The 13,317-nt window shown below is 40.3% G+C and overlaps 1 protein-coding gene across 1 annotated transcript in view; it reads left to right on the top strand.

The window, feature by feature from the left end:
- Positions 1–910, top strand: part of LOC126480675 (odorant receptor Or2-like) — a 74,640-nt gene extending 73,730 nt beyond the window's left edge. The window contains exon 5 of the mRNA XM_050103899.1: positions 809–910. Within this exon, the coding sequence (XP_049959856.1) occupies positions 809–865 (57 nt within the window). The 3' untranslated portion in view covers positions 866–910. The remainder of the gene's footprint in view (positions 1–808) is intronic.
- Positions 911–13,317: the final 12,407 nt, after the last annotated feature.

Genomic DNA, 13,317 nt, shown 5'->3' with positions numbered 1-13,317 from the left:
AACGAATCCCCTGTGTGAACGATTCCGTGAACGTCAAATTTAAAACTTCGGCTTCCGTTTTGCTATTTTCAGCCACCACACCAAACAGGTCAACAAAGGACTGAATGGGAGCCTTAGGCCCGATTAGCGATTTTACATAGTACCAGAATTTTCTCGGGTTCTCTGGTAATTTTTTGCTAAGGTGTGACGGTGGTAGTTGTTGTGTGCTTCGCGCATAGATCTTTTCACAGAAGCACGAGTGTGTACTAACCTTCGCTTGTCGTCATTTGTACGTTCTCTTTTGAACAGTGTGTGCAACAGCCTCTGCTTCCGCAGCATCTTCCGAATTTCGTTACTAAACCATGGCGGATATTTTCCATTCTTTATCCATTTATTAGGCACAAAACTCTTCAGACCTCGATTTACAATCTTCTTAAATTTTGCCCATAATTCCTCTACATCGATCTTAGTGGAACTAAGTGATATCAGTTACTACAATGGTTCCTTTGAAACGGCATGACCGGAGTTTCATTCCCCATCATTGAAACAATCCGAGCTTGTGCTCCATCTCTAATGACCTCGTAGTCGATGGGACGTTAAACCCTAATTCCTTACTTTTCGGATCCATGTTCGTGATATGAACTGTTTGCTCTGTTTTGATGTCAAGAACTATTCTCTAAAGTTTCTGATACAAGATTTTATACACCTCGTTGTAGAGGTGAAATATTATAATATGTGGTATGTGGCTGAGACACTTGCATGCTCACTTCCTAACATGAAACACTCTTTTCTGTGGCACGTGACGACAAAGCTGCCAATACTGTTGCAGCTGCTGAACGCAGGGTACTCCTACTACGCAGTGCTGCAGAACTTCAACGGTCGTTGACTCGCAGCAACGGTATGGCCATGCATTACGGAAGACGGGTCACTGCCTTGGGAGCTTACATCGCTTCTTGCTGCTGTGCTTCTCTTCTGAGCATTCTTCCTTCAACAGATACTGGTCTTGTATTTTGAAGGAGTGTGGTTAAAATATACGTCCTGCCAACCATATTTAAATGTTTATTGTTTCGTTTAATAGATTTAAGAAAGTGCCAGGATGCTTCAGTTAAGAAAGAAATGATAGATATCTTGCATTCGGAATCCTTACTCAACCCCAAATCTTTTCGTTGTCAACGGCAGTTTCAAATCTAATGTCCCTTCCTACGTGCAGACAGATGGCTAGCATCTGGTTAATGTCAGTTAGCTGCAGTATTCACGGCGCGCAGCTTGTATCAGATCACGAAAAACATTTGTGGTTATAACTGTTCCTTCGCTCTATTCAGTCTCTCTGTATAAGTTAAAGTAACTGACTGTAATAAGGAATCGGGCTTTAAAATTAATGTTTAGTTTTGGCTGATGTAACACTGCAACTCAAATAAACGCTTTCGTATCATGATTACATCAGTTCTTGTGTTTCGTCTATGTGGTATATCGTGAACATCGATAAAAAAAATTAACGTCATCTCACACTTACTAAAACAGTCGCCATCGTTTCAATGCCGTTGCTGGGACAATCTTCAGGAACTGTGAAAATTAATCCCGAAAGAAAGACATTATTTGAAAAAAAAAAAATAAAAACCTTCAACAGTGGACGTACAGATTCCCGGCTCTAGCCAACATTTCTTGATGCAGTACCAGTTCATCGCTGCATTTAAAGATAGGCACATACACTCCATTGTTCCATCGACTACACAATAGATTCGAAATAGATGAGCCTCGAGATTTCAAACTGACTACACAGTTTAGTTGTGGGTATGCACATCATAGACATCCGCAATGGAGGGGTTTAGGGAGCAGTCCTGAATGGGACAAGAGACATCTGGCACTGAAACTTTTAATTCACTGCAGAATTCTCATAGATTTCTATAAATGGTTGTCTATATACCTATTCAGTTACAGATTTCGTGGTCTTCATAATCACTACATACGAGGGATCGTCATAAAGTTGTAATTATCACCTCAAAATTATAAAGTTAGATTATTATTGTTTTTGTTTTTGCTTCCAGGTACATGTATGGAGACTTACTGCACGCAGAAATTCCAGCGTCACAGTAATGCCGCTCTCTAACATACCATGAGGTGACAAAAGTCATGAAATACGTCCTAATATCGTGTCGGACCTCCTTTTGCCCGGCGTAGTGATGAAACTCGACGTTGCGTGGACTCAACAAGTCGCTAGAAATCCCCTGAAGGCTTACTGAGTTATGCTGCCTCTGTAACCCTCCATAATTGCGAAATTGTTGCCAGTGTAGGATTCTATACACGAACTGACGTCTCGATTATGTCCCATAAATGTTTGGTGGATGGCCAAATCATTCGCTCGAAATATCCAGAATGTTCTTCGAACCAATCAGGAACAACTGTGGCCCACTGACATGGTGCATTGTCATACATAAAAATTCCATTGTTGTTTGGCTGCAAATGGTCTCCACGTAGCCGATGATAAGCATTTCTAGTCAGCGATTGGTTAAGTTGGACCAGGGGATCCAGTCCTTTCTATGTAAACAGAGCCCGCCCCTTTATGGAGCCAGCATTGGCTAGCTCAGGGATTCCCAAAGTGGTCGATATCGACCCCTTGGGGTCGATTTCGGTTTCCTAGGGGTCGACATAAACGAAAACTGATTTTGGGTGTCGACGAGGTCTAAAAATCGACCCCTATTATATTAACACAAGTTCTTATTTAAAACTTTCAAGATGGGTAGGTACTGTATTGTTTATGTTGTGTTACGTGTACTAAGAATAATTAATATTTTTGTAGGAAATAGCATTGTTGTAGTAATGTAAAGTCTCAAGTTCGTACAAGATGAAAAACTCGGCAAGTCTGTGTGGACAAGTTTGTGCAAGATAATGAGTTCGAGCGCACGTCTTTCAGGCGTGTTTTGACTTGCTCTCTATTTGACGCTTACGCGATTTAACACGAACGAATTCATGATCAAGTCCAAACAAGTTCCTGATATTTTACTATTTAACGAGCTTGCACTTAGGTTGAAAGTTCATTTGCGTTTTGAAATTCATTGGAGCTTGAACGATAGTAACTCATATAAGTACTCATTTATTTCAAGAGATTGCAAAGTTATGACATAGCTAAATTAAGTGAAGTAAAGTGACTGAAAAAGTGGTAAACACAGCATACAACATATTTTAAATAGGTAGGTATAAAAGTATTCGTAAAAATTACTTACACTTAAGTTGTTAAGTAGGTAGGTACCTAAACTTTGAAGTGTTCAGTTTGCTTTGGTTTTCGTTCTTATGCTGATAGGTACCTACTTACCTAATAGGAATTTTCTATACCTAATTACCTACTATAGTTACTTACCTAATATAGGTATCCAAATTTATCAATGAGTAAGTCAGTAATACCTAACAAAAATCCATTACCTGGGTGTGATAAAAATAAAATAGTGTGCAAATTTAACAGTGTATTATTGTTTTTTATTTAGGTAGTTTTTTATTTGCAGGATTACTGAGAGTTTTATGATGGCGGACACGAAAAAAAAAATGCAGACAATACCGTTTGGACTACTTGAAGTTCGGATTTGTTGCATAAGGGGGCTGATCTTAAAAGTAGGTGATTTGGGGTAACAGTTCATTTTGGAAAAGGGGTCACTTGTCCAAAATAGTTTGGGGAATTCTCGCTAGCTCAATGCCTTGTTGACAACCTGGGTCCATGGCTTCGTGGGGTCTGCGCCACACTCAAACTCTACCATCAACTTTTACCAACTGCCATCGGGACTTGTAGTATCTGACAGGGTCACGGTTTTCCAGTCGCCTAGGGTCCAACCGATACTGTCACGAGCTCAGCAGAGGCGCTGCAGACGATGTCGTGCTGTCTGCAAAGGCTTTCGCGTCTGTCGTCTGCTGCCACAGCTCATTAACGCCAAATTTCGCCACATTGCCTGACGGATACGTTCGTCGTGTGTCTCACATTAGTTTCTGCCATTTTTTCGCGCAGTGTTGCTTGTCTGTTAACACTGACAACTCTACGCAAACACCTCTGTTGTCGGGCCTTAAGTGAAGACCTTCGGCCACTACGTTGTCCATGATGAGAAGTAATGCCTGGAACGAATTATTTTCGAGCCACTCTTGACGCAGTGGATCCAGTAGTATTGAATTGCCTAGCGATTTCCGAAATGGATGTACCGTTCGTCTAGCTCCGACTACTATTCCGCCTTCAAAGTGTATTATCTTCCGTCGTGCGACCATAATCATGTTGCAAATCTTTTCGCATGAATCACCCGAGTACAAATGACAGCTCCGCCAAAGCACCGCCGTTTTATATCTTTTGTACGCGATACTACCGTCATCTGTGTAGATGCATATCGTTATCCACCTCAGTGTAGAGTCGTGGCATTCTTCTGTAAAAGTTGTTATTGTCTGACAGTTGAAAAGACACTAGCACCCGTGGCAAGCTAGCCAAGAGATTAATGTTCGTTTTTCATTATATTACTTCTACTTAATTAAAGAAGTATTTATTACATTTTTGCGTTCTAAAATCACTAAACTATCAATATAAATGAAGATCGTGAAATAAATGTAAAAAGAATGGCTCTAAGCATTATGGGACTTAACATCTGAGGTCATCAGTCCCCTAGACTTAGAACTACTTAAAGCTAACTAACCTAAGGACATCACACATATCCATGCCCGAGGCAGGATTCGAACCTCAGACCGTAGCAGCCGCGTGGTTCCGCACTGAAGTGCCTAGAACCGCTTTTTTTTCATTTTGTTTGTTTTCGTTCGTTGTATCTGCTCGGGGCGGACGTCGTAAGACATCCGTTTAAGTTCCTTGTCGATCGATTAACGCAGTTTTTTTATTACAGAAGGCAACTAACCCCCTGACCGAACACGCTGAGCTACCGTGCCGGCGCGCTGGGCCACAGCGGCCGGCTGTAAAAAGAACCGTACGTCTCTGATTCAGTGACACAAGTTACGACATATTCATGAACAAATGTTTTCGAATATGTGTATAATTGCAATTTACTACGCTGAGAGCAACAGAATATAAACACAGTTATTCATGCAAGAGAAGCAAATATTTCTGCTGCTGTCTGTTCTTATTATGTTAGGCAGTTATCTTGACACTAACAACTCTGCATAGAGTGTAATAATTCATATTTTCTAACACATCACTCAAATGTCTAATATCCAAATATTTTTGTAAATAGAATTACAATATTTTTTCTTTAAAATGACGATTACATTGAAGATTCTTCCCTGTTATGGCCCAGAGGTAGAAAAAATTTTAGAATTGGTTTCTTTTGTGTTGGAAAATAATTTTATTGCTTAACGACGTTTTGTTATCACTACAGTTGTAGTGGCTTATTTTGTACCTTAAATAACGTAGGTTTTGTGTTCCATACAAGTGTCCTACGTTTCGCATGCAGTGATTTCGTTTGAAGTGTAACGAAGAAAACTTCACGTTTTTGGCTAGATATATGAAGTCTTTTTGCAGAAGGTACGGTCTTCTGCTGTATACCAGCCGTCTTTTTTCGTGAAGGAAACCGACAATCATCACAAAATATCTCTATGTTATAAGAGAATTCTAAATAAACTGTCCCGTAATGTAATGTTTCGTATCTCCCAGGGTCCTTAGGAAACTAATTAAAGAGAAATGTGGCCTAATTTTTAGTTACTGCCCATTTTGTTGCACAACATACTCTCAGTTTTGTAAAAACTATTTTACAAATTGATATAAACCGTACTATTCGTATTCATCAGATATCGTGTCCAACAATGTAGCTTTACTGTCCACTTGGCGCGCTGCTGTCGCATGTGCTGTATAACATATGAGCAGGAGTGTCATTATATATTAGACGAGAAACACGGACCTCGCAAAGAACTTCTGACGTCACATTAGTCACCTTGTACGCTATGCTTCGTGAACAGTCAGTTCCATGCAGGGTCCACGGGAAATCAGTATGTCAGTAAGAAGGTAACTGAATCGTGTGCTATCAAGAGCTTGCATGCATATAAACGGTTAGTTAAGAATTTTTAAACTCGTCTGAATTAGTTACATGCTCTTTGCCTGATTGCTGGAACTCTCAAGACCTACAGTCACGTCCTGTGGCGTACGTGCTGCAGTGTCTTTCTCGTTGGCCTCCGTTAGACTGTGGTAATGCAGCACAGCTCTAGAGATTGCTTAACGAAATGATGCAGCCCATTGATGAAGTGGAATATCACGTAGTAGTTTGTTTTCTCCATTTGAAGGGAGACAATGCTGCAAAAATCCATCCTGAGTTTGTGAAATTGTGCAGCAACAAAGCACGATTACATGATCCAGCAGTTAGGTACCGCCTCACAATTGAAGAGCTTTATCCGCCTCTTGTATGTCAATTTGAACACGATATAGGCCGGCGGCCAGTGGATTCCTCGACTGCATACATCCATTTAAAAAGTTCAGCGATCTGAGTCAGCACCGGAATTGTGACAGCTATATGTGGTCATGGATATCACATATAATGCACATGTCTTACGGTTCATCTCCTCTTCCCCCTCCTGCCTATCACCTCCTCATCTCACTGTCCATCCATCTCCTTTTCCCTCACCTCTTCCTGCCAACCTCATCCACCCCCTCCCCCCTCTCTCCCTACATCTCTTCCTCTATTCATCTCAACCTTCCCCCAAGCATGCCCATCTGCACTCCAATGTCAACCAGTAGATTGATACCATGTGGGTCTACAGGCCCTCCCAGTAAGATGGCATAATGCCACCGCATTGTAAATTGTTATAATGAAGATAAGGCTATATACACAGGATGTTATGATAGTGGATCATAAATACTGGATAAGAGCAGAAGAGGTTGGTTTGTTTACAGAAAGGTCATAAATTAGGTCCTAAATATACATGGTAAGTCTGGCAGCCATACAGCCTGTGCCAGCTCTCCTGACCAACAGGTCAATGCCCCTTTTAATTTCCTGCCATTTATACCTCACCAAATTAGCCTAGAAAAGTGGATGAGGAGGAGGATAGTGGGTGGGAGAGGGTAGTGAGAAGGAAGGGTGGATGGGGACTGATGTTTGTTTACATAAAGACATGTGACAACAATGCAGAGTGTGCTCATATTCACTTTGCACCACTACTTCTGCCCACACCCAACTTGACACAGATACTACCTCTGATGTTGTTTTACTTTGTCTAACCACTTGTGAATGGTTTGTTTACGTGGAAAGTATTCTGGGTCATAAATTACAATAATTAAGTTAAAGATAATGTATATATGCTGTGTGACAGACAAATTTCAGGTCATAAGTTATAGTAATTAAGATAGGGCTAAACACATAGAATGTTATGATGTTGTTGTTGTTGTTGTCTTCAGCCCCGAGACTGGTTTCATTCAGTTCTCCATGCTACTCTACCCTGTGCAAGCTTCTTCATCTCCCAGTACTTACTGCAAACAACATACTTCAGAATCTGCTTAGTGTATTCATCTCTTGGTCTCCCTCTACGATTTTTTCCCGCCACGGTGCCCTCCAATGCTAAATTTGTGATACCTTGATGCCTCAGATCATGTACTACCAACCGGTCCCTTCTTCTTGTCAAGTTGTGCCACAAACTCCTCTTCTCCCCAATCCTATTCAACACCTCCTCATTAGTTATGTGATCTACCCATCTAATCTTCAGCATTCTTCTGTAACACCACATTTCGAAAGCTTCTATTCTCTTCTTGTCCAAACTATTTATCGTCCATGTTTCACTTCCATACATGGCTACACTCCATACAAATACTTTCAGAAACGACTTCCTGACACTTAAATCTATACTCAATGTTAACAAATTTCTCTTCTTCAGAAACGCTTTCTTTGCCATTGCCAGCCTACATTTTATATCCTCTCTACTTCGACCATCATCAGTTATTTTGCTCCCCAAATAGCAAAACTCCTTTACTACTTTAAGTGTCTCATTTCCTAATCTAATTCCCTCAGCATCACCTGACTTAATTCGACTACATTCCATTATCCACGTTTTGCATTTGTTGATGTTCATCTTATATCCTCCTTTCAAGACACTGTCCATTCTGTTCAACTGCTCTTCCAAGTCCTTCACTGTCTGACAGAATTACAATGTCATCAGCAAACCTATGCATTTTTATTTCTTCTCCATGGAGTTTAATACCTACTCCAAATTTTTCTTTTGTTTCCTTTACTGCTTGCTCAATATACAGATTGAATAACATCGGGGAGAGGCTACAACCCTGTCTCACTCCCTTCCCAACCACTGCCTCCCTTTCATGCCCCTCGACTCTTATAACTGCCATCTGGTTTCTGTACAAATTGTAAATAGCCTTTCGCTCCCTGTATTTTACCCCTGCCACCTTTAGAATTTGAAAGAGAGTATTCCAGTCAACATTGTCAAAAGCTTTCTCTAAGTTTACAAATGCTAGAAATGTAGGTTTGCCTTTCCTTAATCTTTCTTCTAAGATAAGTCGTAAGGTCAGTATTGCCTCACGTGTTCCCATATTTCTGCGGAATCCAAACTGATCTTCACCGAGGTCAGCTTCTACCAGTTTTTCCATTTGTCTGTAGAGAATTTGAATTATTATTTTGCAGCTGTGACTTATTAAACTGATAGTTCGGTAATTTTCACATCTGTCAACACCTGCTTTCTTTGGGATTGGAATTATTATATTCTTCTTCGCCTGTCTCATACATCTTGCTTACCAGATGGTAGAGTTCTGTCAGGACTAGCACTCCCAAGGCCGTCAGTAGTTCCAGTGGAATGTTGTCTACTCCTGGGGACTTGTTTCGACTCAGGTCTTTCAGTGCTCTGTCAAACTCTTCACGCAGTATCATATCTCCCATTTCATCTTCATCTACATCCTCTTCCATTTCTGTAATATTGTCGTCAAGTACATCGCCCTTGTATAGATCCTCTATATACTCCTTCCACCTTTCTGCTTTCCCTTCTTTGCTTACAACTGGGTTTCCATCTGAGCTCTTGATATTCATACAAGTGGCTCTCTTTTCTCCAAAGGTCTCTTTAATTTTCCTGTAGGCAGTATCTGTCTTACCCCTAGTGAGATAAGCCTCTACTTCCTTACATTTGTCCTCTAGCCATCCCTGCTTAGCCATTTTGCACTTCCTGTCGATCTCATTTTTGAGATGTTTGTATTCCTTTTTGCCTGCTTCATTTACTGCATTTTTATATTTTCTCCTTTCATCAATTAAATTCAGTATCTCTTCTGTTACCCAAGGATTTCTACTACCCCTCGTCTTTTTACCTACTTGATCCTCTGCTGCCTTCACTACTTCATCCCTCAGAGCTACCCATTCTTCTTCTACTGTATTTCTTTCCCCCATTCCTGTCAATTGTTCCCTTATGCTCTCCCTGAAACTCTGTACAACCTCTGGTTCTTTCAGTTTATCCAGGTTCCATCTCTTTAAATTCCCACCTTTTTGCAGTTTCTTCAATTTTTATCTACAGTTCATAACCAATATCAGAGTCTACATCTGCCCCTGGAAATGTCTTAAAATTTAAAACCTGGTTCCTAAATCTCTGTCTTACCATTATATAATCTATCTGAAACCTGTTAGTATCTCCAGGCTTCTTGCATGTATACAATCTTCTTTTATGATTCTTGAACCAAGTGTTAGCTATGATTAAGTTGTGTTCTGCGCAAAATTCTACCAGGCGGCTTCCTCTTTCATTTCTTAGCCCCAATCCATATTCACCTATTACATTTCCTTCTCTCCCTTTTCCTACTACTGAATTCCAGTCACCCATGACTATTAAATTTTCGTCTCCCTCCACTATCCTAATAATTTCTTTTATTTCATCATACATTTCTTCAATTTCTTCGTCATCTGCAGAGCTAGTTGGCATATAAACTTGTACTACTGTAGTAAGCGTGGGCTTCATGTCTATCTTGGCCACAATAATGCGTTCACTATGCTGTTTGTAGTAGCTTACCCGCACTCCTATTTTTTTTTATTAATTATTAAACCTTCTCCTGCATTACCCCTATTTGATTTTGTATTTATAACCCTGTATTCACCTGACCAAAAGTCTTGTTCCTCCTGCCACCGAACTTCACTAATTCCCACTATATCTAACTTCAACCTATCCATTTCCCTTTTTAAATTTTCTAATCTACCTGCACGATTAAGGGATCTGACATTCCACGCTCCGATCCGTAGAACGCCAGTTTATTTTCTCCTGATAACGATGTGTGTCATAAATACTGGATAGAGCACAAGACATATGTTCATTTACGTATGGGTCATATATTAGGTCCTAAATATACATGGCAAATCTGGCAACCATACAGGCTGTGCCAGCTCTCTTAACCAACAGAACAACACTTCTCTCAATTTCCTATTGTTTATACCTCACCTAATTGATGGAGAGAAGTGTGGGAAGGGGATGGTAATGGGAGAGAAAGATCAATGGGAAGATAGGGTGGGTTGGGATAAGTATTTGATTACATAAAGAGATCTGGCAATGACATAAAGCACATTCATATCCACTTTGCATCGCTACATCTGCCAACATCTGATCTGGGACAGACCTCCTATGCTATTATCGCTTGATCTAACCATTTAAGGTGCACCAAAGTAGAAGTCCTAGGTCAAACTGGGAAACATCAAAAGTCTTACTCTTTCTAAAACGAGATAAACTATCCTCACAGATCTCATTCTGTTGAACTACCCGTATCACATCAGTTTTAAGCAAAATCCTTGAAACCACCTGTACCAATCAAATTCATCAGCACCTTGAAAAACATCAACCCATTGTTAACACCCAGTCTAGATTTCATCCCAATTATTCCACTGACAATTAACTTGTATTCCTTACCCACATTATTTCCCATAAATATAAATGTGACTACTTGTGTTCCTTGATATACGAAAACCTTTTGAGTGGCCATGACATTCTAGACTGCTCTTCATACTACAAACCAATGCCCTCCTAACTATCTGCATACACCTTACAGTATCATTCCTCCATCACCACACTACATAACTGCTGCCACCTTTTTCACATCGCTGCCAGTGTGCCTGAAGGCTCTGTGCCCTCCCCCCCCCCCTCCCCCCCCCCTTCCGCTGGACATTCTGAATCATCCACCTCATATCTACCTAGCTATCTACTATACAGTTTTCCATTGCTTTTCCATACTGGAAACTTCAAGGAAATCCACAGAAAACCGAAGACAACATCTTTAGCCACACTTTAAAGGCACATTTACATGCTGAGCTTTTCTTAGCAGAAAAAGAAATTTGAGCTATAGATATAGTCCATGGGTGTATAAACATTGTATGCAGCTTCTGGAAACTTTTGAAGATTTTTGATCGTGATTTGTTAGACTAAGAGTCACCTTTTGTTTTCTAGGTCTTGTCCAGATCAGATGTATGTGGCACACCACCATTAATACTACATTATTTTATTAATATTTGATGAGTTGCAACCAAATGACACTCGTAATTACGTAACGTAGAGTAGCATAGAGAGCTGCATCAAACCAGTCTCAGGACTGAAGACCACAACAACGACAACAACAAGTGTTCTTTTCATTGTGTTTTTAATTCCGAATATATTGTTATTACTAACCTATGTATGTTTTATTTTGTGTCTTTAGTTATTGTAAGTCTGTTGGGTGCCTTGAAATGTCAAAAGGTTCCGACTTTTAAGCAAAAAGTCATCCAGCTCAATCCACCATTGTCTTCGGGTGCTGTCTTATTATGAAGTCTGATTTTAATGAAAACACAGAGAGAAGCAACACGGTTAAAAATACAGGCATGGACCTTTAACGAAAAGTCCATGCTTGTGTGCCAAGTGTTTGTATGAAACATATTATACCTATTTGTAAACTTAATTGATCTCTATTTAATATTCATTACTATAATACATTGCCAACGACCTTGCTACAGCGGTAACACCGGTTCCTGTCGGATCACCAAAGTTAAGCACTGTTGGGCTGGGCTAGCACTTGGGTAGGTGACCATCTGGTCTTTTGAGCTCTGTTGGCTAGCGGGTGCACCCAGCCCTCATGAGGCAAACTGATGAGCTACTTGATTGAAAAGTAGCGACTTGGGTCTTGTAAACTGACACATGCCCGGAAGAGTGATGTGCTGACCACATGCCCCTCCATATCCACATCCAATGACACCTGTGGACTTAAAATGACACGGCAGCCAGTCAGTACCATTGGGCCTTCTAAGTCCTGTTCCGATAGAGTTGTATAATACATTGTATGGTCTCAATCCAGTTCCAAATGAGCCAAAAAATTAATTAAAACACCACTTACTGACTCACAATTTCTGTCATTCTGATTTGCACTTCTTCATCTACAAAGAACCCAACCCTCTGACTAAGTCAGCAAACTAACACAGAAAGCGCACCTCGATACCATCCAACATGAATCTCAAAACTAATACTATTAAAACTATCAACAGGCTGCACATGGGGTATGTAAACTACTGCATATATCCTCATCTATAAATCCCTCACCTGACACATTCCAATATCGATCAACATTGCTTGGATCTCCATGTGCCCTAAATTTTACAAATTCCTCGAAATTCTGGAAAGCCGTATGCTCTTTCTCACCTACAACATCCATCTATCTGCCAAGTAGCATTCTACACCAGTTAATTCATTTCTCTAACTTTCATCTCCTCTTGGAGCCTATTTGGATGAAAGACATTAACAGCAGAACCCAGTCCCAGCACCCAAGATCCTATCAATAATCACCAATAGAGGAAACTTGCCGTACCGCTTTGATTGTACCCCACCTTCTGTGCACCATCATGCTTTATCCATCCTCTCCAACAATTACTTCAACAAACTCCCAGTACCAAATAACCTCCACTACTCAACGACAAAATCTCGCCCGCAGATATGCCTCTCTTTTGAGCCCCAGTCAAAACACTGCACCTCACATCATTCTTCCACTTTTCTCCCTCCATGTTACTTCCCCTCAGTGACTTTTAGTTGCTACCTGCAGTTCCACAAACCCCATAGCCATACTCATCATCCCTCTTCTATAACGAACTTGAGTATTTTCATGCACCACCAGTATCACCATTATAATATCATAGATGTATTATCATAAGTGATCATATGTCAACTATAATATAAAATCATCGAAAATGCTATAAAATCATCAAGCCGTGCTTCAAGCTGCATTTTTATAATCATAATTTATTTTTCCCTCGCTTTCTACATATTTTAGACTTTTAATAAACAGATTAAAACGTTTGGTTGAATAGCAGTTTAGTCCATGGCCAGTTGCCTTTTTCATAATGAACTCAGTAGAGCATTCTCCACCAGCGTTTTGATTATCTCTCATGATGCTCTGAAATG

This window comes from Schistocerca serialis, chromosome 5, assembly GCF_023864345.2.
Source record: "Schistocerca serialis cubense isolate TAMUIC-IGC-003099 chromosome 5, iqSchSeri2.2, whole genome shotgun sequence".
NCBI lineage: Eukaryota > Metazoa > Arthropoda > Insecta > Orthoptera > Acrididae > Schistocerca > Schistocerca serialis.
The sequence above is the reverse complement of the archived record's forward strand: the minus strand, read 5'-3'. Positions and strand labels throughout refer to the sequence as shown.